At 39.8% G+C, this 26332-nt stretch overlaps 5 protein-coding genes across 14 annotated transcripts; 2 read left to right on the top strand and 3 right to left on the bottom strand.

Moving 5' to 3' along the window:
- Nucleotides 1–1904: 1904 nt before the first annotated feature.
- LOC131665144 (protein disulfide-isomerase) lies at nucleotides 1905–5760 on the bottom strand. Its single transcript, XM_058936811.1, has 8 exons — nucleotides 5542–5760; nucleotides 4307–4638; nucleotides 4084–4221; nucleotides 3768–3998; nucleotides 3323–3694; nucleotides 3110–3238; nucleotides 2942–3028; nucleotides 1905–2630 (listed from the first exon to the last, which is right to left on the bottom strand). The coding sequence occupies exons 1-8, from the start codon at nucleotides 5684–5686 to the stop codon at nucleotides 2580–2582; spliced, it is 1485 nt and encodes a 494-aa protein (XP_058792794.1). The 5' UTR covers nucleotides 5687–5760; the 3' UTR covers nucleotides 1905–2579.
- Nucleotides 5761–6533: 773 nt separating this feature from the next.
- Nucleotides 6534–9373, top strand: LOC131665145 (methyltransferase-like protein 22). 5 transcript variants are annotated; one of them, XM_058936816.1, is made up of 7 exons: nucleotides 6534–6670; nucleotides 6761–7095; nucleotides 7859–7938; nucleotides 8010–8138; nucleotides 8230–8415; nucleotides 8494–8661; nucleotides 8729–9373. In XM_058936816.1, the coding sequence occupies exons 3-7, from the start codon at nucleotides 7863–7865 to the stop codon at nucleotides 9013–9015; spliced, it is 846 nt and encodes a 281-aa protein (XP_058792799.1). In that variant the 5' UTR covers nucleotides 6534–6670; nucleotides 6761–7095; nucleotides 7859–7862; the 3' UTR covers nucleotides 9016–9373. The 5 variants fall into 5 exon arrangements, with proteins under 5 accessions (XP_058792799.1, XP_058792797.1, XP_058792798.1 ...); XM_058936814.1 differs by having other exon boundaries at nucleotides 6761–7106; XM_058936815.1 differs by having other exon boundaries at nucleotides 6617–6670; nucleotides 6809–7106.
- A 95-nt stretch (nucleotides 9374–9468) lies between these two features.
- On the bottom strand, nucleotides 9469–10905 carry LOC131665050 (uncharacterized). The gene is made up of 3 exons (XM_058936649.1): nucleotides 10353–10905; nucleotides 9986–10285; nucleotides 9469–9861 (listed from the first exon to the last, which is right to left on the bottom strand). Exons 1-3 carry the CDS (start codon nucleotides 10774–10776, stop codon nucleotides 9707–9709), a joined length of 879 nt encoding a protein of 292 aa, XP_058792632.1. The 5' UTR covers nucleotides 10777–10905; the 3' UTR covers nucleotides 9469–9706.
- Nucleotides 10906–10946: 41 nt separating this feature from the next.
- On the bottom strand, nucleotides 10947–19363 carry LOC131665143 (polycomb protein suz12-B). 2 transcript variants are annotated; one of them, XM_058936807.1, is made up of 10 exons: nucleotides 18609–19363; nucleotides 15966–16012; nucleotides 15404–15587; nucleotides 15235–15326; nucleotides 14956–15148; nucleotides 14518–14886; nucleotides 14158–14441; nucleotides 13826–14079; nucleotides 13267–13760; nucleotides 10947–13190 (listed from the first exon to the last, which is right to left on the bottom strand). In XM_058936807.1, exons 1-10 carry the CDS (start codon nucleotides 18736–18738, stop codon nucleotides 12808–12810), a joined length of 2430 nt encoding a protein of 809 aa, XP_058792790.1. In that variant the 5' UTR covers nucleotides 18739–19363; the 3' UTR covers nucleotides 10947–12807. The 2 variants fall into 2 exon arrangements, with proteins under 2 accessions (XP_058792790.1, XP_058792791.1); XM_058936808.1 differs by having other exon boundaries at nucleotides 13267–13745.
- A 420-nt stretch (nucleotides 19364–19783) lies between these two features.
- Nucleotides 19784–26316, top strand: LOC131665117 (ubiquitin domain-containing protein UBFD1). Of its 5 annotated transcripts, XM_058936760.1 has the most exons (7): nucleotides 19784–19943; nucleotides 20318–20683; nucleotides 20749–20945; nucleotides 21034–21222; nucleotides 21304–21394; nucleotides 21469–23061; nucleotides 24347–24527. In XM_058936760.1, the coding sequence occupies exons 1-6, from the start codon at nucleotides 19934–19936 to the stop codon at nucleotides 21471–21473; spliced, it is 858 nt and encodes a 285-aa protein (XP_058792743.1). In that variant the 5' UTR covers nucleotides 19784–19933; the 3' UTR covers nucleotides 21474–23061; nucleotides 24347–24527. The 5 variants fall into 5 exon arrangements, with proteins under 5 accessions (XP_058792743.1, XP_058792742.1, XP_058792740.1 ...); XM_058936759.1 differs by having other exon boundaries at nucleotides 21304–23061; XM_058936757.1 differs by lacking the exons at nucleotides 19784–19943; nucleotides 20318–20683; nucleotides 20749–20945; nucleotides 21034–21222; nucleotides 21304–21394 and adding an exon at nucleotides 25378–26316 and having other exon boundaries at nucleotides 22701–23061; nucleotides 24347–25297.
- The last annotated feature ends 16 nt before the right edge of the window (nucleotides 26317–26332 follow it).

Below are 26332 nucleotides of genomic sequence, written 5' to 3'. Positions count from 1 at the left end.
TCTCGATCTCGTCGTTCTCCACGGACGTCGATATGGATTTGTCGGAGGTTGTCGGATTGATTTTCGTGCTGCTGAATGTTATGATTTGAAAAATTAGAAGCTTCGCGTTGTATTTAATTATCTAATAAAATGAAGTACCAAGTACCTGCCACTAATCTTGCGCAAATCTACCTGAGACTTGGACTGAACTTTTTTGCAAGTAGAGGACGATTTGGTGCCCTTGGCGCTCAGCTTGTTTGCTAGTATGAAATTCGTTTGATTCTTTGGCCTCTGATAACCCGTGATCTGTGCCAAAACATTGTCCTTGGAAGTTTTAATTTGCGTCTTGCTCGTGACCGTTTTCCTCCCACCGACGTTTTCCTTTGTCGGCCTGACAGTCGAAGTACTTCGAGATCGATTGCTTCTCGACTCCGACAGGCATTGTTGGGACAAGCTTCTGCGGGGACGCTCCTTCTCGACGTCGCAGCTGTTCGTGTTGGCTTCTTTCGAAGGCTTTTTCGACTCCAACGGATGTTGGGATAAGCTTCTGCGCGGGCGCTCCTTCACGGCGTAGCGGCTGTTCGTGTTGGCTTCTTTCAGAGGCTTTTTCAACGCGCTCGTATAAATCTCGCGCACGTCTGGGTGCCGAGACGCCTGACGCTCTTTGCGCAAGTTCTCTGCAAGTTTTTCTCGCAGTTGCTGTGAGTGCAAGAGTGCACGACCGATTTCCGTGGCTATTTCTTCAGCTCTCTCTTCTGAACTCACCCCCTGATCATCGTGGAAATGTGCATTCATTTGAAGACAAATTCAAAGCAATATATTACACACAATGATATTTCATAAGGATGGTATTCAAATATTTATAGACTAACGTGAAGATTAAATAAATAAATTGAATGGAAACTAAGCATTTTTATCGGCGTAGTCACCAGTAAAATTCTGTTTTAAAAAAAGAACAAAATATTGAATGACATGTGATATTGATAAGATGCTGTTGCGTCAGATATTCATTCGTAAAGATTTTCGACTTTAAAGTACCAAAAATGGATACTAATAAAAAAGCAAACAGCGTTAAACAGATACTGCCAAAAGTGTTCCTAACTTAATCACGAAAGAAAAATAATAAAAATGAAGATTCCATGAATCTTGATCTTACCTCTTCGCAAATGCAAATGTTCCTATCAATTTGTTTGATAGTTGTAGTTTCGATTGGCCAAGGTTTCAACGCAAACTTTGCTTCTTCGCACTCCATTTGCAAAGTTCTTTTTGCCAACTCGGTGGTGCGTACCATTTTCTTCACGTAATCATAGAGCTCTTGCAAACTGAACATTTCTTCTATGCTATTTCCATTAATTTGACCATCCGCCTGAGGAAAATTATTGACAAATAATCATTGGAAAAATAGTTTCTCATAAAAATTTAGGGATAAAGGAGTTCCGTTGGAAATGTTAACCACACGATTTCTATTAAAAATTGGCATCTTTATAGCGAATGAAAAAATGTACACAAAATATAAGTGTTTCACTTTTTTACAGCGGTCAAAAAAATAATTTATGTTATACATCCTATAAATAAATTAAAAGTTATCTTCATTTCATAATTGTTTATCAGTATAACATTCACATCAGCCACAAACAAATTCCGATAAGATTTTAAATTATCACTTTTAACCTTTTATCAATACACGAAGATATATAAAAGACAAAGGTCTACAGTTATAATTATATCCAAAAAAACATTTGGCTCATATATTTCCCATGTAATCACATACTCAGTAAGTAAAAGATAAATATTATATAGATATGGATCGTTCATTCGCTACGTGTTTCATGTGTCATTGGTTTTTTGTGTTTGATTGGAAAAAAACGCATCGTATCAGTCATTGAAAATCTTGAGAAATGTCAAGTTTTTCATTTTTTTTATTATACATAAATCATAAAATAACATTCTGAACAGTGAAATTTGTAAGGCACCCGCCAACTAACGGCAGAGTTTCGCGCTGTTTTTAAAGAATTAATAATGCGTTTCTATTTTTCTCTCTCTTGCACTCACGCATACGTACATTCTATATATCTGTTATCTTGCTGTATCACCGGAATGGCTAACAAAGTCAGAATGTAAGATATTCGGAAAAATAGTTCCTTGAAATAATGTCCACTGGCTACAAAGAGGGATTCTTAATATTAAAAATATTTTTTTTGTATGCGTTCGTGTCAAAAATTCATTCCACCCGGTCGTGACGCCGATGGAAGACAAGAGACATAAGTACAAATGTCAATCTTGGTCTCCGCATCAAACTTTAATAATTATCAAAGTTACAGTAGAAAAAAACAAGAAAATAATGAAACACGAGCTTCAAACGAGTTTAAATCTGTACAAGGAAATTTCAATAAAAACATTTACACATTGAATCACGCTAGTTACACTTCATATGTAAACTTATATGTATAAAAAAAGAAAATTAGGCTAAACAGATGGTTTACAGCCATGATATCCGTGTAGCGAAAAAATCGTTTTTTCTCGCCAACATAAAGGACATAATTGTCGAGTTGATCTTTGTTCGGTACGAACTTTTGATTGTGATTGTGTACGCGATATTCTCACAGTTCGTCCTTTCGTGGGACGTCATCGTCTTCATCTTCTTCTTCAGTCTGAAACGTTAACAGTGAACAATGAATTAAGTAAAAAGTTGAAGTTTATAAAAATATCCTCTTATCTACAGTTTCATTAGTTAATCACGTAATTGATAATCAGAGGTCAGTGGCACTCACGCAACTGATAATACTACCGTAATCGAAAATGGTACTTTTATCACAGATTACCACAGCCTCTTCTGTACCGTACAGTACAATGTTATCAACAATCATCGAAAGCACGTGATTTACGAATTTTTATCAAGTCTCGATAAAACTTTGATTAATCAAGTACGAAAATATTTTTTCGGAAATTCTAATCAACATACCTCATCTGGGCCTTGTCCAATAGCACCTTCCGAGTCGACGAATTTAGCAAGGTCTTCAAGAGTCCTCTCGCCGTTATATTGGATAGCCTATTTAAAATCAACCAGAAAGTTCATAAAACATTTTATATGGAAAAATCAAATAGAAAGAAATTGAAAAAAACAACGCACCTCGTTAGTCTCAGCTTTGTACAAGGTGATGGTAGGGAAGCTCATGATTTTGACATCTTCCAGTTCATTGGCAGTGGCGTCCATCTTAGCAATGACAACCTTGTCACTGTCCTGGTATTTTTCACCTAACTGCAATTAAAAAAAAATATCTTTATTATAATAATCTCATCGTATTTTACATTATTATTTCAAACTGTCTAATAAATCACTTACGCTGTCGTATATGGGAGCAAGTTGTTTACAATGTCCGCACCATGGAGCGTAGAATTCAACGAGAACGTGCTTAGTCTTGTCGTAGGCAACATCAGCGAAGTTGGTACCAGTGAGAACCTTAACGGGGTTTTTATCCCAGTCTTCTGGTAAGTCCTGAGTAAGCAAATGCTTCTTGAGTTTACCTTCGGTGTATTTACTGACGAAGTCGTAGACATTTTCAGCAGAGATTTCGTCCTTCTCGGGCTTATATTTGGACATGTCTTCTTCGAGCTTAATGATACGCATGCCGGGTACGTGTTCTTTCTTCATTCCGAAGAACTCAAGGATGCGGTCGTGGTCGTTCTCATCGGCGTCGATCGTCACGAATAGAACCTAAAAGAATAATACCATAAAGTAAGTATATGACGAGGGAAACTGAAGTTTCAGAAAATAATCAAATATTTACTTTTCCACGGAATTCTTTGGCGGGCTTTTTGAGCTCTTCAACGTATTTCTCAAAGTGTCCAGCTTCTTTGCTGAGGAAGACAAGGAGGTGACCTTTAATCGCACCACCGAAGATTGTTCGGGCAGTTTCCTGGTTGAATTCAACAATCAGAGGCAGAGACTCAACAGCAACAAAGTTCTTCAGGTTGTCAATATTGAATTCATCAGTAAATACTGCCTTGTTATCGTCAAACTAAAATAAATTACAAATTTTATTATTAATTACGAATAGAAAATAAGAATAGTGCGATTAATTGATTATGAAATGTTATAATTACCTTCTTGAAGAGGACAACTTTGCCATCTTCAACACCATATTCAGAAAACACTTCATCACTACTGCTGATACCAAATACCTGGTCATCAACAGCATTGGCAACCTCCTTGAAGACTTTGGCATTTTCAGATTCTTGATCCTAAAAACAAGTTCTGAATCAATACATAATTCTTGTAACGATATATTGACTATGGAATAAACTTGACTTAAAAATCATCACTAACCTTGAAGAAACCAACAATAACAACATTGTGAGCATCAATGAATGTTTTGGTTTCATCAATAGATGTGAGGTCCTTTGCTGGTGGGCCAGTCTTCTTGAGCAGCCAGTTGATAATTTCATCAGATTTACGGCCACCACCGTAATCAATTGCAACTCCCTTGCGGTAAAACTTAAGGGTTGGGTATCCCTTGACTTGATGTTTCTCAGCCAAGTCACTTTCAATGGTGGCATCTACTTTACCTAATTTAATATCGGAGCCTTGGCTAAGTAATTCTCCAGCAGCCTTGGCGTACTCTGGAGCCAAAGCCTTGCAATGTCCACACCATGGGGCATCTATAATAATTCATGTTATTGCAATAGCTAGTAATGAAATAAAAAAAAAAAACAGAAAATTTTGATTCTTTGAGATAAGTCAGAGATAAGAAAAACAAGAAAATGGTTACTTTGTGTGAACAACTGTTGAGTTTCTAAATAACCCAATAACCCAAATATGTAGAAAACAGATATATAGCTCTAAACATGTGTTTGAAAATATATGAATGATAAATTTCATTTATTTATATCAATCTCACGTTTTGTTGTAGAATCATTGTCTTATTATCTAAAAATGTAAGCAATGATTCATCTGCATATTCAACGAATTATGGGCAAAACATAACAAACAACTCGAGCTTTTCTGCAAATGCCAGAAAATACCACTTCGGATACGCTAAACATGACTAAGCTTTCCGCCTTGAGAAAAACTTGATTGACTATAATTTGATGCAAGAACAACGTGATTGCACTTTAAACGTCGTGACAATTCGTCTCTCGAGAAAGCTGGCATGTATATCTTTAGGAAACAACGAAAAAGTTTATTTTATCGATAAATGTAGTTAGTGTTATCGAGACAAAGAGAGCGAGAGAGAGAGAGAAAAAGAAAGATTTAGCCTTCTTAGGGAAAAACATATGTTGCAAACTTAGTCATGTAACAGTCCTCTTTCCTGTTACAGTCAAATGTAATCCTCTCTACCCCTGATTGTCAGGACATCCTGTGACACATAAATAATTAACATGACGATAAGTTAGCCACGTGTGTAAATGTGAAAGTATCAATAGGCATTTATTGCGGAGCATTAAATTATAAGAAAAAAAATTCGATGACGTGGACGAGATCATCGCGCAAGAGAGAGGGAGAGCGCAACAGGGCGGAAGAATCATAGATGAACCACATAAGATGAGAGAAAATTCACTTACAAAATTCGAGAAGAAGATAATCGTGTTGCTTGAGTGCTTCCTCGAAGTTATCCTTGGTGATGACAAGGACATCCTCCTCGGTTTTGATCTCGGCACTAGCTGTGCCAAGGATCACTGCCAACGCGGCTAACACGAAGTACTTCATCCTAATTTCTTGGTGTTCCCAATGAGAAACGCTGTGCTGCTGCTGGACAAATGGCCGATGAGCGTCGAGCGCCAGCAAAGAGATCTCCAGAGTCCCCCCCTCTTGTGCTTCTTTCTACATTGAATGTGTATCTGCGCGTATGTGTAATGCCGGTAAAGAAAGAAAGAAAGAGAGAGAGGTTGGTTAGATATGCTGACAAGTCAACAAGACTGTCATAGTACACTGCTGCTGGCTGGCTTCAATATTCAATAAAATTATATTAACAAATATATTTACATCAACTTTATATAAACAATTATAATACTCTATTATTTGTCTTTATAATAACTTCCACTCGAATAATTTGCATATTTTAATAGAAATTGCTTATAATTATTACAAAAGAAAGTATGTGTGTACAGTATTTACGAATGAATAAATGTCGTTCATTCATGATGCACAGAAATTGTTGAGAGGGTGCTATATGGAAAACTAAAATATCGCAAGCCTAATCTATTTTGTGCAAATGTCTGATGAGAGTACCAAGTTTCATGCCAAGTATGAATACGAACTAAATCAATATACTGGATGTTGTTGTTAATCGACCAAGTAGTGCAGCATTATTCAAATACTATAAAAACATTCTCGATATTCTTATAAGAAAGATAGCTAATGGCATGTTTTGCCAACAAACCGTATGAAAATTGCCATAGTTCGTCAACGAAATCCTTATTAATGGGGGTAGCATACTGCATTGCTACATTTTTCAAACTTTTTCGAAATTCAAAGCAAAAGCACGCGCATGCACACGAACATGACGGTCACACGTAACAACTAGCTTGAGCAGTCATGGAGCGAAACGAGGATAGCAGGATGGCATTAACATCGTGAGCGAGCGAGAGGAGGAAAGGTCGCGTGGCAGAGCGTCGTCGTGGAGTTAAGCGTGTTGAGCGGCGATTGGTCGTTGCCGCTTTGCCGGCGGCTCGTGCACCTCCTCGAACTGCGGTGAGTACCTACGCAGAAGAGGCAAAGCTTGCCTGTTCCTCGAAGAAATATCGCTCTTCTCCCAACTCGGATTGCGTCTATTGATTACAGGGTACTTTCGGAGCGAATGACACGTAGGCGCGCGAGTTTCTTTTGCAGGAAACCGACCTTATTACGAGTCCCAACAACGCGTCATTCAATTCGACACTGAGCTGTGTTTGACGCAGACACCCGCGTTTGACAACGGCGCATTTCGAAAATCGTGAATCGATCGCCAACAAGCAATGGTTGAGTCTTTCTAATGAATGAACAACATGAAAATGGTAGATTGGAAAGCTGACATCGAACGAGAACAGCGTGACATTGCAACGCGGAAACACCGTCATTCCCGACGCGCAGCAAACCTCTTTTGGATCAGCTGATCAGTCGGCGCACTTTGGCAATAAGTATATCTTATGTAAGACCACGAGCGAGAGAGAAGTGCGCCTGAGGTTTTCCTTGGCGGAAAGTTCTGAAATAAATTGCGCGCGGCGTCGCAGTGCAACGCCAGACGCACCGGACCGATCGTCTTGTCTGATACGAAATTTCCGCAATTGTTGGCTTTTCGTTCGCCCGATAAAATAGTTATTGTCGCGTGGCCGCTAATTAGTTGTAACATTGAACTCGAATTCGGAGAGAGAGCTTGGCAGCGTGCAGGTCCGAGGCTAGTGCTTCATTTTCGACTATTTATAACGCCAGGTGATTGATCATTCGAACACGAGACTCGTATGCGCTTTGCTTCGGCAGGCCTTGCATCGATTCTTCATTTTTTGCAGCTATAGTGATTTTAATGATTTTGATCGTGACAAGAGTGCTCGCAATTTGCAATATTGACGTGTATTATTTGCTTCTCAAAATGTTTTTGTTTTCGAATGTGATTTTAATGAGTGCAGATATTCACAAACGATAATCCTTCTACAATCGATAAATCACTAAACAAAGAGAAAGGAATTTAAATAAAATTTGATAATAATCGAATAATCGATAAGTAAAATCGCTTTCAAGCGTATCAGTTGGAAGCATTAAAACTGAACTGAACAAGAATTGAAATGAGTTTTAATTTAAAAAATCGGAATACTTTGCTTATTTTCTAATTGTTTCGCCAAGTAACATGAAAATGAAGCATGCGATCGGTATATACTTGGCAATAAAGTGACATTCATTGTTTAGAAATATGGCAACCCAGAAAGTAAGCTCCGAAATTTTATCTGAAAAGGACGTGGTATTGCAGAGTGTGAAAGAAGGCAACAGTAAGTACTACGGACAGCAGTGCTGTTCAATTTTGCCACGCAACATTATTAAGTCCGTGCACGATTTTCAGATGCAGTATCGAAATTTGTCTTCAAGTATCCACCGCACATGCGCAAAAAGTGCAGCGACAGAACACTCAAGTACGACGAAGACGGCGATTTGATTTTGGAACGTCGCGAGGAGGGAAGCATCTCGATCGGTATAGCTGGCAATCACTGAAAATTACATAAATAAAATAAAAAAAGGCCTTTCAAGCGGGCAAACAAAATGATGAATTGCTTGCGTGGCAGAACACAGCACGTGCACGGAATTGAAACTGGTCGGCTTGCAAATCTGGCGCGGAGCTTTATTGCTCGGCGATTACATTCTATCGCAGCCGGAACTATTCCAAAATAAAGTCGTGCTCGAGCTGGGATCCGGAGTCGGCTTCGACACTATTATCGCTGGCATGATCGCCAAGGAAGTCATTTGCACGGGTAAACCATCTCAATAATTGCGCTATGTCTCGGTTATCCTTTAAATATAAGTGGCATGACCGATTGATTTTGCACTAGATGTGGATCTCGGCGGTATACTCAAACTAATAGAGAAGAACATCGAAAGTAACAAATCTTGCATCAAGTGCAAAACATGCGTGACCGAGTTGAACTTCCTGGACGATAGTTGGAATCCTACGATTATGGACAAAGTCAAATCCATCGACGTGATTATGGCAGCCGATGGTAAGTTTTTCGAACAATTGTCAGCACGCGACTAAACAACTGAAATCGACTTTTGCTGTTGCTGCAGTGATATACGACGATAAGATAACAGCCGGATTCGTGTCGACTTTGGCGCGGCTGTTGAATTCGACGGACGCGCGACATCGCGTGGCATACGTGGCTCTCGAGAAGAGATACGTGTTCACGATCGCTGACCTCGATGCAGTGGCACCTATGTACGAGGAGTTCCTCAGGTGCATCGATCGAGCGGCGCTTGATTGGAAAATCGAGGAGCTGAAATTGGACTTTCCACAGTACTTCAAGTACGACAGGTTAAAACAGTTGGCCTTGTTGAAGATTGAAAAGCGTTCGTGATATGTATTAACATTTCCTTTTTACGAAAATTCACATTATTACGCTTAAAATTCAATTATTTTTTATATAGTTCTTATCAGTATTTCATTTAGTACAAAAACGTAAAGTTTTAGGAAAAAGTTTCGTTAACATTTGCATTAGGAACAATATCGAATAGTTAGATACTTAATGTAATTAAATATTAATATTTAAGTAACATCGACTTCGACATAAACTTCCTTTGAGCTAAAAAAATGGGGTAAGGAAAGCTACATTTAAATTTAGAATCTGAAAATATCGCAGATAGCACAGGTTATTCTTGTATATCTTCGAATGTCAAAGAAACATTTATCTTTGTACATAATTACTAGTATTATGTTTCTTTGCGAAACCGTTAAAAAAAAATAATGTTGTTTTTTAATATAAACAGAATGTGAAAAACAAATCTCTGATTCCTAAAAAATAATCCCATTTCACAGAAGAATAATATAAATGAATATGTAATGTCTTCGTATTCATAAGAATAGCAGTTCATAAGAATAGTAATTATTCATAAGAAAAACCCACTGTATGCTGTTTTTATGCAAAACTTTATTGGTAAAAAACGGTATATTCGAAAATTCATGTAAAACCGACAAAAAAAATAGAGTAAATGTGACGAAAAAGTAGAAGACAATAGGACACGAACGAGCGACGACAGACAAAGAGCGGTTCACTTGGGTATTACAGAAACGAGCCAAGGGTCGCGTAGTTGGCAAGCGCCCACGTCGGATAGCAGGCTCTTGGTAAGAGCGAGCTCAATGAAGCGATGTCGACGTGCTTGCTGTTCGGCCTCCTCGCGTAACGGCTCGTTCTCGCGATGCACCACTTTGCCTGCGTTTATCACGGACAAAACAATTATCAAGTGAACTCAGTAAAACCATTCAACAACATACGATTTCGAAATAATTTTTTTTGCGATCGTAGATGATTAAAAACAAGCAAACAGCACCTTTGCCAGCGCTAGAATTTCCAGTGTAATAAATAACATCGACTTCGCGTTTCCATTGTACGCTCCGCTTCTGAGCACAAGCCAGATCGGTAAGACTTTCTCCAGTAAGATCTAATTCGAGTGACAAATTATCGGGTCTTGCATCGCCGGAGTCGCAGTCCATGGAATTTTTGTTAGTTTCATCTTCCCCTTGGAGTTTCAAATTTTCGAGAGAGTGTAGGATGTCGTCTGTTTGCTTCGTGACAATTTGTTCGCTGAGTTTAGGATTGTCTGCAGCAACGTCTTTGTCTAACAGAGTTCATCAACGTTAAGGGGATGACGACAGTTTTGGTAGTTGAGAGCAGATTCTAACCTAAGAATTATTTACCGATATTTCTTGAACTAACAATATCAACGAGCTTATCACTTTCATCGTCGTCAGTGGCTCGTTTGATATTCACCTCGGATACATTCTGTTTGTCGAATCTCTTTTTAAGCTTCTTCTTTGCCCTTTTATCAGAGTTATTTGTATTCCTACCAAAGAAAAGTCTTCTCGGGCCACCATCATTTCTCCTCTTCAATTTTTGCAGATTTTCCAACGAATCTTTAGCACTGAGAGCTGTGAGCGACTTGAAGCAGATTTTATCGAAACGATGCCGTCTCAGTGGAAAACTTTTGGCAGCTCCTTCTTCGGCTTCTTTTTCTAACGTACAACGGTTTCGTTTGAAATGACACTTGCTCAATAATTTTATGTGGTAATCCATTTTTTGAGGGGGGACTCGTAGCAAGCGCACGGGAAATTTCGAGCACATACAACTATAGTCAGATTTTTTCGCTCACCTGCGCTCTCATGACTGTCGCTCATCTCGAAGCGGCGATGATCTTCAACGCGAAAGTTACGTGTTTGTTTGTAAACAATTTCGCTAAGGAGAGTGCAATAGAAATTGGTGGCTAACTTCAAAGCCATTTTTTATTATCCACAGAATTTTTATTGGAAATTTATCATTTTATACTATATATATATACAACTTAATGGAAACAGTAATTATTAGAGGACAATAACGTGTGTCACAGTTGCCAACAGAATCTACGGAGTTCAATTTGTCATTTCGCAGTAATAATAATTAATAAACTAATCGATAATAATTTTTTAAATTATAAACAACGTTAACGAAGAAAATAAAGAAAAAAATTAGTTAATTTTCACATTGCAAGAAAGCCAGTCTCGTTGCGGTGTCACAATGGTCAAACATTTATTTTCAGAATCATACAAAAAAGAAAGAGCAAAAAAGAAGGATGCATTTTTTCAGACAACTGTTGATCAAAAATGATTGCATGTTACACGCACTTACATTGTTATGATTAAACGCAATAGGTAGATTGGTTTTGCTTGTTTTATTTTCTAAGTAGCAATGAGAGATAATGGCCAAAGAGCTGTCCGACGGTGACTGACATCGTGAAATTGCTGCTTACGGAGGAGAAAAAATTATAGTAATTACATTTATTTTCTATACAAAAAAAAAAGATAAAAGTAAATTAAGTCACCTATTAGATTCACAATTATTGTCAGATTTTTGCCAGGTTATATATTCATCGGACACGTTCTTCGACTTTTAGAAAAGGCACTTTCACTCTACCGATTCACTTCGACATTCAAATTAAGTGTTCAGCGTGTAAAATCGTGTATATATACCTTTTTTTCTGGAGAACGTTTGTGTGTGTTTAAATTTGTTTTGAATTTCACTTTCTTTTTTATTCACACTATTATTTCTGACTTACCTCTAAAAAGATATTTTTTTTAATGCAAGAATATTTACTTTTTTCAACATTTCATTAAAAATAATTAGAATTTCTTCTAAAAGTATAGATCAATTTCTTTTTTTAAAAATGTTTTTGTTCTTTTTATACTTAACTATATATTCGAGTCAACCGCATCGCTATATCAAATGTATATGGAATTAATAAGTTGCAAATTCGACGAAAGGTATTCTCTTAGTACAGGCGATTTTAAAGCTGCTTAATTTGTTCTTGAAGACTTTTTTAATAAAGGCAGTAGTTTTAATGTTCTGCAGGCTAAACCAGCATCCAAATATTGTTGACTAGAGTTAGTTAGACGTATCAATCTACTACCAAAGTTAAACAGTGATCACTCAAATTTTCGAATTTTGTATTGCTGTTTGTTTTTTTAGTATTGAGACACGAATTTATATGATCGTGGAATGATTTGAATGTTACAAAGAGTATGATATGAAAGGCTCGTGAATTTGATGCTACCAAACACTTGATTCAAATATAATCGAAGAAAAAAGAAACGCTCTATAAGCAATATAAAACAGCGATGATCACTTTTTAGCGATCGTTTTTTATACACTCTACCGACGACGACAATCAGTTAATCGTTTATAATATAATTATTCCGCAATTATATTATCTGCAACAAATACTGTACAAAAGAGAATTGTAAACGCAATGAACGATGGTAAGCGCAGATATAATTGTTAACGGGATTGCCAGCAGAACTTCAGTAACGTTTGGTTGCTATTGAATTTTTACTCAAATGTCACTAAAATCGCTCGTTAAAGTTTTTTTTAAAGGAAAAGACCTCAATCACGTAATTAAAGCAAGAACGTTTTCCTTCGAACAGTCTAAAAATATAAGTCTAATTAAAGAGAACTATCCTAATAAACACTTACAAACTAGTAATTCGATGCGAAGCGACGCACCACCAAAAAAGTTATAGCCATAACTGAAAGTCGCTCTCAACAATCCATGCATAGTAAACTTTGATAAAAAAAACAACAGAGTGCACGCATTTGAGTAAATTTTCTCAAGCATCCTGCGCTTCAGAAGATGACACCGTTTTGCGTGGGTTTTTGATTGGAATTTCCGTTCGCCGGCAAACCGTCCAACACCAACTTACGTTTGTGATACTCCGAAGCATTGCTATCGTGAGCCATTGATTTTCGTCTCAATGGTGTCGACGTTGAATTTCCATTAGTTTTATCGTCACCACCTATTGAATTTGTACTTTTACGTCTCGAAGGTAATTCTCCATTCGTTTGATTATCCTTCGAGTTGATAAGCGTTTTATTAGTACTCATCATGCTCGGATGCTTGATTCCATTGTGAGTGCCAGGTGGTGAACCCATTGGCAGTGTTGTTTTTCGCCTTGCGTTCGAGTTTGTTTCTCCATTGAAATTTACTTTACTTGCTTGACTTGTGTTTGCTAAAAATAAAATAAATACATTTTACATTCATATCTATTCTTCAATAAATATGATATTAACGAAATCAATATTTACCTTTACCAACGTCTACAATGTTCTGACTACCATTAGTAATCCATCGTTCAACCTGCGCAGCATGAGATTTCTGCAAAACTTTACGAATACCTCCGTCCTCGCCCTCTTCCTTCATCAAGTCCTGCAACTTCTGAATGGTTTGATATAAAATTACAGGACTGATGAGGCCAAAATCGAAGAGACTGCTCATATGTAGTACAAAATTGCGATAAAGATTCTTCATGAGAAGTTCCTTGCCCTTCGTTTCAAGAAACATCTGACAAGCTAGTGGAATCTGACAATCACCTACGTAGCCATATTTCATAACATGCAAGTTCCACATCTTCATCAATTCCTTTTCACCCTCATTTACGTCCGTAAAGTCATCGATCATCATCATCGTCTTTGTTCGAAGCCACTTGGGATCATTCTCACCCTCTGAGTCCGCGTCTAATTCTTTTGGGTAAATTGGCAAACAAGTCACTGTGTGATGATACAGCCTGCCAGTAAATTGCCTAATATGAATTTTAATATGTACTCTTGTTATTTTGATCAAATTATATAATAATTATTTTATTACCTATTGTGCCCAGTAATGTATGTCCTTGAATTTTCCAAATCATTCTCGTCTTGTTCTAAAAACTCGGAAAGGCTTGGCTTTGGTCGTTTTGGTCTACATACTACAAGATTAGTCACGCTAGTACGTCTCGTAGGGCCTGTCCTAGAGTAAGAGACGTTCGAAGGCTGTGAGATCAGCTCATGTGGGCTACCAGCATACGAGCCGTCGTAGCTATCGTTTATTGCTACATCTATTCTAGCACCTTCGGGTATTGGCTGCAGAATAAGAAATTACATTTAGCAATAATGAACTACACTGACCAAAAAATTTAGAATATATATTATCATACTTACGACATATGTGAAAGAGAATCTAGAGTGGCAGAGCTTTAGATGCTTAAGTAACGAATAAAGTTTGCCACAGTCGAGTGAACACCACGGGCAATGCAAATCTTCGCAAGCTTCTGTCTGTTGTCTACTGTTGTTATTATAAAGAAACTGGTAAACTATTTGTTGCTTGCCTGTGGAAATCTCCATTTTATTTGAATTTGTTACAGAAATTTTGGAAGGTGCTAAGGGACTTGGGGTTGTCAGTGTATTATTATTATGATTTGTGGAACACCTATCAGTGATGCCATCTGGAAAGAAAGCAATTTATTCGTCAGCACATATCATTACTTGTTATCTCTGTGCTCATATAAAAAAGATGCATACTGTTCCCAGGTCGATTTTCCTTGTTATCTCCATTTGGTAATGGATTAAGCGGCGGGGGCCTATCCACGAAATCAGTGCTCGGCTCTTGAGTCCAATTGAGTCGAAATTTAAGCACCGGTCCACGACTGAACACATCAAACGGACCACAATCCTTGATATTGGGGATTGTTTCCCAGGAGTTATGTTTTTTGGGGCTTGCCCTAACTTGGGGCTGCACTTCTTGCAGACTCAACTCATAATCACCGTCCGTAAGCAGGCAACGATTGTGCTTATCGTAAACTACGAGCTCTGAACCGTAGAGCTTGGTATCCTCATTGCCAGCTTTTATAGCGACACCGTTGGTCCCTTTGCGACGTTTCTGAGCTGGTTCTGAAAAATTACTATTGGTTAAGTTTTTCTTCATAAATTTTGAATAAAAAAAGGATGTAATAAGCTTACCTTCTACATCACAATTTTGTGTAAGACAGCTATTGTTAGAAGAACTTTGAACTCTGAGCAGTAACATGTACGTTTTAGCCACGTGACCATTGTTTGTACTGAACGATTCATTGGGTATCGAAATTGTGGGTGCCTTTGGTGGTGGCTGATTTTCCGATGGATTTATCGGCACTTCACTCGTTCCTACAGATACCTTAAGCGCGCAAATTAAAAAAAATTAATCAAAACATTGAGCTTTTAAAAATAATATTTGAAATAATACTTTAAAGATAATTGTACCTGCAAAGTTGGCGAACTAACATCCTTGCGCTTCTTGTGACAAATTTTCAACAAGAAAGTTTCGACTTTGACGGGATCTTGAGGTGCCTCGACTAGAAAATATACGGAAATACGTCATTGAAAAATCCAGCCTCGAATAATGCTTAAATAGTTTCATTCGAAGACCTACGTTTTTTATCGTAAAATCCTAAGAACGTCAGTGTCATGTATCTACGCATCATGGCATTCAGCGCTTGTGCGTTCTTGTCTATGAGCATATCTAGGATAGAGTTGACCCGGAAATCACGACGTGATTTGTGAGAACGAGACATACGCTGCCTCATGTATGTTAGATTCCTATGTAGAAATATCGGCTGCAAGAAAACTTGGCGTCATTACATGATAGCTGATTTGTTTCGATTGACAGGTAACAATGAGGAACTTATGGAATTCTCAATAGAAAAAGCAAAACTAATACATACCGTCAATAAGAATCACAAATTATCTCGAGCGAATCGAACCAATCGCGAGAAAACAACTAAAAAGTTTTAGTATGTGAACGGATTTGTGCCAATCGAAACAACTTGACGTAAAATTTAGCGTGAAAATAAGATTTCCCTTTTGTCAAATTACAATTTGAAATAAACAACGAGATCGGTGGTCAACATTGCAAACGGAATGATATGGGGGTAGTTAAAGAATTATTGATGAAGGGGAATATGAAAAAGTTGACAAAAGTGAAAGATACTCACCGACATCTGGTTGCGTGTACGGAGAAAACGATAGATTTGTGTCGGCTCTGAAACAAAAAGGAAATAATTACAATTAAAATTTACGCGAGGACAAAGAAATGATGCCAAAACAGAAGTATGAAAACTGGCCAGCAGATGGCAAGTGGTAAAGCCGAACCCACAGTAAAAATAACCGAGTCGAGTTTAGAAGAGAGCCGGGCCAACTTATTATCACCGATCCTTCTGGGATTCAGAACGGGAGATGATGAATGGGAGTTGCTTGCTTTTGCAAGACGTCTGTGCGCCCTTATTCTTGTTACGCATACGGCAGACTATGACTCTCTGATCCCGTTTATTTACAATACTTTAAATAAACTATGTTTATTATTTACTATAACAATAATTTTCAAAGTTAAACTGACTTTCACTCCAAATATTGATTTATTATATTATTTTTACAGTAAACGAAATGAGTAACTGTTGTTTTTGTTTTATCTTAATGTCAATGCACTATTTGTAGTTATTTGAATGCAATGAATATTATTACTTGGTGCGAATTTTTTTTTACGAACTCGCTTTGATTTGTTGTTGGATATCAGCCTTTTACAATAAAGAACTACTTCAACCCACCAAATTTCAGAATGATTACTAGTCAATTAAACGAAATCGCGGTAGGAAAAATCGAGCCAATCAGTAGTGCCGCATTTTTGACGCTAAGAATAAAAGGCAATTACAATATTTCTCGACAACATACTAGCAAAGTTACCGAATCGAAACGAGAGTTGCTGATGTTGAAAGTCGTTTTGATGAAAGCAAGTGATATATTTTGTGTCTACGCAGCGTTATGAAGTATTTAAGCGAAGTATATTGATCTTCAACTTGTAAATCGAAATGTCGAAATGCAGCACGCTCAGCGTTCCAAAAAGACTTGAGTTGCGATTTTCAAATACGCAATTTAACTAAGTGAAAATTAAATCACTGCCTTGCTTTTAATTTGCAGCAAAATGACAGCTATACAAATGAAAATATAGACGTTTCGTCTATGGATTCAAATAATCAAGTATAACAAATAATTGATGTAGTCTCACGATTTGCAACGGAAAAATTTCAATGGATTCTCTGCCAATTTGACTAATTATATTCTAATGACTCTACACTACTATAATTATCCATTGCAAAGACAATCTGTTTTATGAATTTGAAGCTACTGTACACAATAAATTCCGAAACTGCAATAGCTCATTAACAATTTCATATACGGATGTTCGTATCTATATTTCTTAAGCCAGCCATATAATGTTCACAGTTTAATATTTGGAAATGGAATAAATATATCGGCGATAGGCGAAAATAAAATTCACAATAATCAGAAGAATGCACAATCGACAAGCACGTCGTGCGGTGCGCCACACCACAGATTATTCTTCGTAACGAATCAATGAAAGCCGAGATATATCAAGAATACGCCTTTTATCAAATGACACTCTTGGACCCAACAAAGACAGATATTTTGACGTTTGCCTGGCGCGAATCTGGATCTTCGTGAAACACGTAACGAAGCTTCTTAGAATGAAAATCGGGCTTATTTGCGTCCCGAAGAAAGGTCCGTCATACGCCCCTGCAATTGCGACAGGTGTTCTCTTGAGCCGACTCTCGGAGACGCGCGCGAGCTTTGGAAACATGCTCTGCGGGTGTTGTATTATTAATAACCGACGAGATATCCAAGTGGATCCCATTGTGAAGCAACCTTTCGGCAGCAGCTGTAACGAGCTCGCTTGCCGTTGAAAGTGTTTCTTTCGACGACTCAGCGAGCAAACAATTAGTTCAACAGATAGCCAATAATCAAAGTGTGTAGAAAGTATTTTTTTCTTTTCGAGACAAGAGTATCTGTTTAACGGTTGTTCCCATTCTCTCTCTCTCTCTTTCTCTCCCGCCTAGTGCATACGCGCCATATAAAGCCGATTACAAGCGCGTACGGCAAATGTGGTTATGCTCCACTTACGACTTTTTTGTTTTACTTCAAAGAGCACTTTTGCCAAGCAATAATCAGGACTCCAAAGAGCAGTGCATTTTTAGATATCAGCTGGGGAGCTGCTCTTCCATCCGTAACCGTTCCTGCACTTTAGAGTCTCGCTGGCTTTTTGCTCACTCGAGTCCCGCTAAATGCTCGCGCATGGGAAAAGACAAAAACGAGCATAGCTTTTTCTCCTTCGACGCGTTGCCTGGCGATGCACGAGCTTTGAATGATTCCTTAGCTTTTTTGTACGAAAAGTGTCCGTGCGTATTCAGCTGCCTTGCACGTTTGACGAGCGGCTGGTTTTAAGGGTAAAGAACGATCGCTGAAGAAAAATATTTAACGAATTTTAGCAAAAGCTTAAATTTGAGAAATGAGAGATGGAATTTTTGTAATCCGAGAAAAGCTATTAGCGGGAATAAAGAAAGCTAGCCAGTCTTGACGCGTCTAACCAAAACACCCTCGTTCTCCTCCCGACGCGTCGCCTCGTCGACGACGACGGCGACGCTGCCGCTGCTGCAGCGCTCGTGAAACCAGAGATTCTCGTGTTACGTAAAAATCGCTCTCTAAGATGGCAGATCTCGACTTCCTTCTGCTCTCTCGCGACGCTAAACATACAAACGAAACGTAGGTTATGTATAGATACTCACTCTCGAAAGCTTGAAGGAATAGTTCGTGATCAGCTTGAATCTGGTCCTGCATCCTAGCCGGTGCTTTAGCCCCTGTGGCTCCAGTGGTGCTAGGCTCCGCTTGTTCCTTGTCCCTCTTCTTCGGTGGCATTTTCGTTTGTAGCCCTACCGCAACTCTGGTATACAACACTCGACACTCACACGCGACAATGACGGCAACACGAAAGCAGGCGGGCGCGAGAGCGAGAGACAGAGAGAGAGAGAGAGAATCGTCGTCGTCGAGTCCCCAGGCACTGCACACAGCAGTAAAGCAGGCTGTTTAGCTGCCAACGGCGGTTACTGGGCGTTCGCTCTCTGCTTTCTCTCTCTCTTCCTTGCCTCTCTATCTTTCTCTTTCTCTCTTCAGCTTGGCGGCAAGCGCCTTTCCTCTCGTCGCCGGTGAGGTTAGGTCGCACAGCCAAGCCGTTGTTAGTGTGACCCCGACATTTCTTTTTCACCTTCACTCTCGGCTTTTCTCTCACTACACACGAGTCACGAAACTACCAATGCACAAATAGCTTCAACCTGGAAGTCGATGTAACAAACCACGACGCATTTGTTTGTGGGAGACCGAGGAGAGGAGAACTTATTCAAGCGGAATTCAAATGCTACTTTGCAGCTAGACTCCCTTCTGCCCCTTGCTCGCCATTTTCTGTACTGACGTAAGCCCACGAGCCTTAGACCTATCGCATGCTTGCCCGCCAATTTTTGGCGAGTTTGAAATTTATCAGCGTAACAAGTAATAACAACACTTTTATCTACAAGAGAGAAACTCTTTTTTCGCGACTGCTTTGTTTTCAAATATGCAATTTATTGCCCGTGGAGATTGATGTCAACAACGAGATGAAGTGCCGACGAAAATAATGGTTTCGGATTTTTTCCCTCAGTAATTTGTATTTGTCACAAAAGATGACAAAAATAATATTTATTTCTTTCTTTTCAAATTGGGGAATGACATCAAGTAACATCGAGAGCTAAAAAGTTAAAAATAAAATTCGACGAGCGGAAAATTACCGAGTGTAGAGAAAACAAAGCGCCATTTTTCTTCCGAATAGTTCAAACGAATTTTCACTGCATTTTACGCTGGCAGTACGCTCACACACACCATACATAAACACACACACAGACACGTGCACGCAAATCATAACGAGAAAGAGAAAGAGAGCGTCGACCTCCCCCACCTCGTGGCTACATGTTTTCTCTGCTAAGTCGTGTCGTCATCGGGCAAGTAACTTTGCAAGTCAGAGCATAACAGACGAGATTCTCTTGTAGAAAACAACAACAATAACCGTGGAGTGCTTCTCAAAATGAACATTGGTAAGTGATGTGCTGTATAAATGTTTAAAAAGGAAAATTAATTAATGGTGAAAAAAAAGAGTTTGTCTTTGTTGGAGGTGGATAAAGTGAAGGAGAAATTTTGTATACAACGACCTAACCTACAAAATATTTTTTCTCCTACACCACGTTCCAGCATTTTCCCCGTTATTTCTGTACTTGTCATTTGCGCTTTTCGTCTTTTTGCATAATTGTTATTTATCCATGTACAAAATGACCTTATGTTTGTCCACGAGGGATAATTTTTAAGAAGATAATTATGAGAATCTGTTGCACGATGTTGAAAACAAACACAAAGTTTACAATAAGGTTGATCGTGATTAAGTTAAAATTGTGCAATTTTGTTGTTGTTGCAGAATTGCCAAAAAACGATAACAACGACAATCGTTGTACTGCGTCATCCCATTCTACGGATCTTCTCTTAAATTCGAATTCCACAGAGGCGTTTAGCGAGAAACCAGTAGATGATTCGAACATGTTGAATAATGTTGCTGACAATGGTGTTACCGACAAACAGAAAGAGGATTCACGAGAAAAAATCGACTTCAAAGTAATATGCAATAAAAATAAGATTGATGTCACTTTCCCACTGGATGGGACTATCGCTGAGTTGAAGGACCATCTGCAGAGCATTGTATCAATACCAACCAGTATGCAAAAGATTTTGATTAAGGGAATTGCCAAAGATAATCAAACTCTGAGAAGTATAGGTGTCTCAAAAGGTAGTTAATTTTATAAAAGAAATTGTGTAATTTAAGAACTTATTCTGGATTTATTTTTTTCTCAGGTGCCAAAGTTATGGTTGTAGGATCAAAAATAGATGATGTGTTAGCAGTTTCAGTACCTACAAAGTCAGATGCAACATTCGATGATGTAGGTGCAACGGCTACTTCTAAAGAGCCATTGTCACAACAGAAATTACACCGAAAAATTCTTGATAAGGGAATCCCAGATGATGTGATGCCAGGGATATTAGATTCACAGGTATATTATTATGTGAAAAACAACAGCTTTATGTGAATATATCAACTGTGTTTTATATCAACTTATACAAATGTCGATTTAATTTAAGGAACCACTTCCTGACTTCCCTTTGTCTGGTATGTTGAATAAAAGTGGAGGTAAAGTTAGACTGACATTCAAGTTGGAACAAGATCAATTGTGGATAGGCACAAAAGAGAGAACAGACAAAATACCAATGACGTCTATTAAAGATGTTCAAAGTGAACCTATCCATGACCACCCTGAATATCATATAATGGTAAGAGTTGAAGACAGTGCTTTCAACATAAGTAAAAGAATTGTTGACAGAAACATTTATGTTTAAAATGATTGATTAAAGGCCATACAACTGGGTACAACAGATGCATCCAAATATTGGATCTACTGGGTTCCTTCACAATACGTTGCTGCAATCAAAGAAGCTGTACTTGGCAAGTGGTGTTTCTTCTGATCACGTGTTAGTGAATGTTAATAACAATTATTGTTCATTCTTTCTTGGTTTCAGCGTAATCTCGTGTAAACATCGAGACAAACGACTAGTCAAGCATTTTTTAAATGTCGAGTTAATACTTTAACGATCACGCGCATTAATCGTACGTAAAAATACGATATCAAACCTTTTTCACGTAGCAAAAGTATTTTTTTTTTTTTTTTCAATTTTCCTAACTCTCAATGTGTCTTCAATTTTATACGAACTATAAATGTTTTCAAGCAGTGTCACGCATTACCATATCTATATAAAATACGATAATTTAACATCTTACATCGAAAATATTTCATGAAAATCGCAACTTGTTGAAAATAAACGATACGTAATCATGAATATTTGATTATTAAAAGAATATAGAATATTATATAAGATCTCGAAAAATATGTATATGTTGCAAGACTATGTATTGCATTTGTCTATTGAGTCTTGTATACTACAGGGAGAATCAGTTTAGTCAATAGCACCAGATGGTATAAACTGTAACATTGAGCTCATAGTAGAATACAATGCTTTGTGATATATATAAAATGACAAGAAAACACATCTCGCCGTGTTATGCTCTTGTCGAGCGCATTGTACGATCCATTTTTTGCGAATTTATGTCAGTGGCAATCGATGTCATATGCTACGATCGTTGGTTGAATAATAAAAAAGAACGATAATATACTAAGAAAGTCAATGTGCAGTTTACAAAGCAATTGCAGCACAAACTTAATGCAACTTCTAAAAAAATTTAATCATTCTTTTTTGTAAGTTCTATTGTTACAATTTGTAATGACGTTTTGTACAATCTACTGAGAAGTAGGAGGAATTTAAAAACCATTCTCACAATTAGAATTTTAATCGTTTGCTAAATCTATTTTAATGTCGCCGTAATGTTTTTATAAATTATAAAAAAATATTATGATCCAGGCTGATTTTACGCTGAATTATTCATCTAAAAAAAAATCTTAAAATCTTTGCATGTTAATTTGAACGATCGAGAAAAAGGAGAGTTAAAATGTGAAGTATTGTTAACAATAGACTTGAATTTCGTTTATTCATCGTCCGATAAAATATGTTAACTAATAGAGGATTATTTAAAATATTTTAATGGAACAATTGTTTGCACTATAAATAACGCACAAGAAACTTTTTTTTCGAAGTTTTATGATTATAAGAATGAAATGTTATAAATAAATATTGATTATAAACATTTGTCTGAGGAAACTTTCTTGAACAACGATCATTTTAAAAACCCAGCAGAAATTTGAGTAAAGCGAAGGCCCTTTTGGGGAAAGAGGCGGTATATAGCCCGCAGCGAAACATCCCCCTGCGCCGCATGATATTCCAATCTCATGAAACTCGCATCTCGCGCTCGCTCCACCCTCGCGCGCACGCATCACAGAAAAAGACAGGAAATGGCTCGTTGGAGAAAAGAGCGAGTAGTAAGGCGTGTGCTAACGTAGCAGCAGCCTGCCATTGAATCGAGAAGAGGAGCGGCGCGCAGATGTAACTTGGACGCCTCGTCACGCTCTCGCTTGGACGCTCGCTGCGCTTCTGTTTTCACGCCACTGAGATTCGATTGACAATCACGGTGGGCATTCGAACCAAGTGCTCGGCTGCTAGGTGAGTTGACTTTTATTACACTCTTGGCGCGACTGAATTTTATTGTTGCGAATGCGACGAGCAGCTCCGCGGAACAAGTGTGCTAATGCTAATGATACGCGGATGGCGTGTGCTCAAAGCAACGTTGCCTTGTCGTATATCCAAGGTTGCGCGTAATACGACACGCGACAAGCTCATTCCGTTTCCTTATCTAATTGACCGAAATGCCTATTCGTACTGGTCACATCTCATCATCCGACATGCTGCTCTAAAAGTAAATACTGGCCTTTGCAGGAATAAATTATCCTACATGATCTAGAGATCTAGAGCGACAAATTTTTTTCAGTTGAAAACCAAGTTGAAAATTGCATTAGTTACTAAATGCCTCGGAAACTCTTTGCTATCTCGTCCAATTAACTGGTTACGTAAAGAATGAAGTGCTAGTTTGAGAACATCTATCCAGCAAATTACTCATTCGTACTCTCTTCTTGGTTCAGAGTGGTACGCCAGCCCGATCGATCAGTCATTTATCAATTTCGCTTCAAAATATTCAGATTGATTACTATTCGAATATAACATTGCCCATCAACGAACAACAGAGTCGAGAGCATACCTGCGGGACAAAAACAAAGCCAGCCTTCACCCTCGTGGGCAAAAAGAGGGGAATAAATCGAGCCCCCAAGAGCGAAGTGTGCGAGGGGGTCGGCGAGCAACCCCCGCGAAGGTTTAACGACACCAGTGGCGGCGGAAAAAGCGAGCAGAGAGCCGGCTGCTCGTCGCGTCGGTTGGGCGATGGGCTCCCGAAAACTCTTTCACGTATGATCAATAATTCCCCTCTCTCTGCGCCGTTATACGCGCAACGCGCTGCGAGTAGTACGCGCTCGGTACCCGCGGCGGGCGAGAGAGAGAAAGGCAGTCGCGCCAGTCGCAGTCGGCCGTGCGCCATGGTACAGGCAGCAAGTGGCCCAAGGCCGTGGAAAGGCAGCTGTGCGCGAACGACCGGGTGAGCGAATCATCTTTCTCGGGGCTTTTCCTCGGTCGATCGGCAGGTTGCGCGGCGCTGACGGTCCACCGGCAAAGCTTGCGTCACGCGAGCGACAAGCGCAGTGTTCTCGCGCGTGCGTCATGCAATTCCTGGACTTGTCTCAGGTGCGATAAGCGACGCGATTGCCAACAGCGCAATGAGCAGTCGCCGCGACCGAGCGCGGAGCGGCGTTCGTCGGCGCTCTGGAAACGCGAGCCAACCGTCGAGCTGACCGACCGTGGAAGAGGCGTTTCGAAGTCGTGATCGTGAATGGCTTTGCAGCTGATCGAGACCGACGCCGAGGGCAGCCAAGCACGAGGACGCAGCCGCAGCGAGGGCCGAGAAATGCGGGCCGGTCGCGGCGACTGAGTGCTGCAGGCGTCGCGCGCGACCCCATGAATCGCCGTCGGCGGGCAGCGTCAATCGGCCGCCGACAGCGCCTGCCGGAGATGTCAAGGAAGAGCAGAAGCGCCGAGGATGAGCAGCACGTCGAGGGAGGAGCTGATAAGACGACGCTTCGTGGCAGTGACGCGCAAGTACCTGCGGGCTGGCGGCTGCAGCTCGGCGGAGCTACGGCGAGCGGCGGGCCTGCGCGCGCGGACCAAGTCACGTAGCGCCGCGCTGAACGGCGCGAGGCTGGCCCTGGCGCTCGCGCTGCCGCTGCTCTGCGGCCTCGTCCTCGGGCGCTCGCTCGGCGTCCGGCTGCTGCTGCGGCCGGTGCAGGAGCAGCGCTGCCTCCTGCCCAACAACTACCTCGTGTGGGAGTTTAGCCGGCCGGTCTCCGACTGCGATTTCTGCCGCGGCGTCGACTCCGCGCTGGTCCTGGGCAACCTCACGCGAGACGAGTTTCGCGAGCACGCCTACTCCTCCAAGCCGATCGTGGTCAAGGGGGCCGCCGGCCACTGGCTCGCTTCCAAGGTCTTCAGCCTGCAGTTCTTCCGCAGCCTCTACGAGCGCATTCCCGGCGCTTACGAATCCGTCCACGAGGACTGCCAGTTCCTGCACTTTCGCAGCGACTTCGATAACCTCCGCGAGGTCTTGCACATGAGCGAGAGGCGCGCGATGAACCTGCCCGGCGAGGCGCCCTGGTACGTCGGCTGGAAGAACTGCCATCCGCAGGTCATGGAGGTGCTCAAGAGGTTTTACGAGCCGCCGCACTTCTTGCCCGAGGACGCCGAGATGCCCAATTCCAATTACATCTTTCTGGGCTACGAGGACGGCGCCGACATGCACGTACGTACCTGCGACGCCGCGCGATCGCTTAGCACCCTGATCCATCAGCCCGTTAACCGAGATCGCTCGATTCCCCACAGCTGGACTACATTCCAAGACTGATGTGGCAGGGCCAAATAATCGGCAGCAAGACGTGGACCGTCGCGCCGACGCCGGAGTGCGACCACGTCTGCGGTAGCTTTAGCTTCCTCGTGGACACCGGCGACGTAGTGTTGCTCGATACAAGGATTTGGTACCACAGTACTCGGGTGGAGAATAGGCACTTCAGCCTCACTGTCACTTCCGAGTACGGTTAGACTGACCTTCAGGGCTTTATTGAACCAGACCGCTGCAAACGCTGTGGTACGCCTTATGTCCAAGTTTTTTTAATCGAGCTTCTATTGACTCGGGTGTATTTTCTATTGTCTTATCGTGTGTGACCTACTTGCCATATAGAACGTCGTTTGTTGTTACGTAGGATCTTCTTTTTATTGATTGTAGAGACACGTGGAATCGTTTCATACATGCAAATTAGAACAATCTTTGATGTCTTCCGTGGAACCAGTTGTTAATGAGAAAATTGCCAAATGCCTTCATCAATTTACCTGACTTCCACGTATCGCTTCAATTAGCTTGAAATTTTATGGCGTTTGAAGTATAAAATCTCTAGCTTTATCATTTATATACTTTAGATGGGTCATAGGAAAATTAATATATAATACGAAAACTGCGTTTCAATGATAATTTATTGTATACTCTCAAAGAGCTTTATTTTTTACGAGTGAAAGGACAACAGAATACTTAATGTAATCCGATTATATATGTATTTTAACGTTTATACAAATATAATGACGTTAAAACAGTGCCAAAAAAAAGGAAAATTCACATTGGTAAATAATAATTATTCAGACTGCGATAAAAGCAATTGCAATACAAATTCCATTGCTTGTTGCAATGTTTCTTTGCTTAGCACAGCGAGTAAACTGAAAGCTCAACTATATATATTTAAAGAAAATAATGAAGTTTTATGCACATTTATATATACAAGCAAAAATA

This window comes from Phymastichus coffea, unplaced genomic scaffold (assembly GCF_024137745.1).
Source record: "Phymastichus coffea isolate CEN01 unplaced genomic scaffold, Cenicafe_Pcof_1.1 PCOF00047, whole genome shotgun sequence".
NCBI lineage: Eukaryota > Metazoa > Arthropoda > Insecta > Hymenoptera > Eulophidae > Phymastichus > Phymastichus coffea.
Note: the sequence above shows the minus strand (reverse complement) of the source record. Positions and strands in the feature narration are given on the sequence as shown.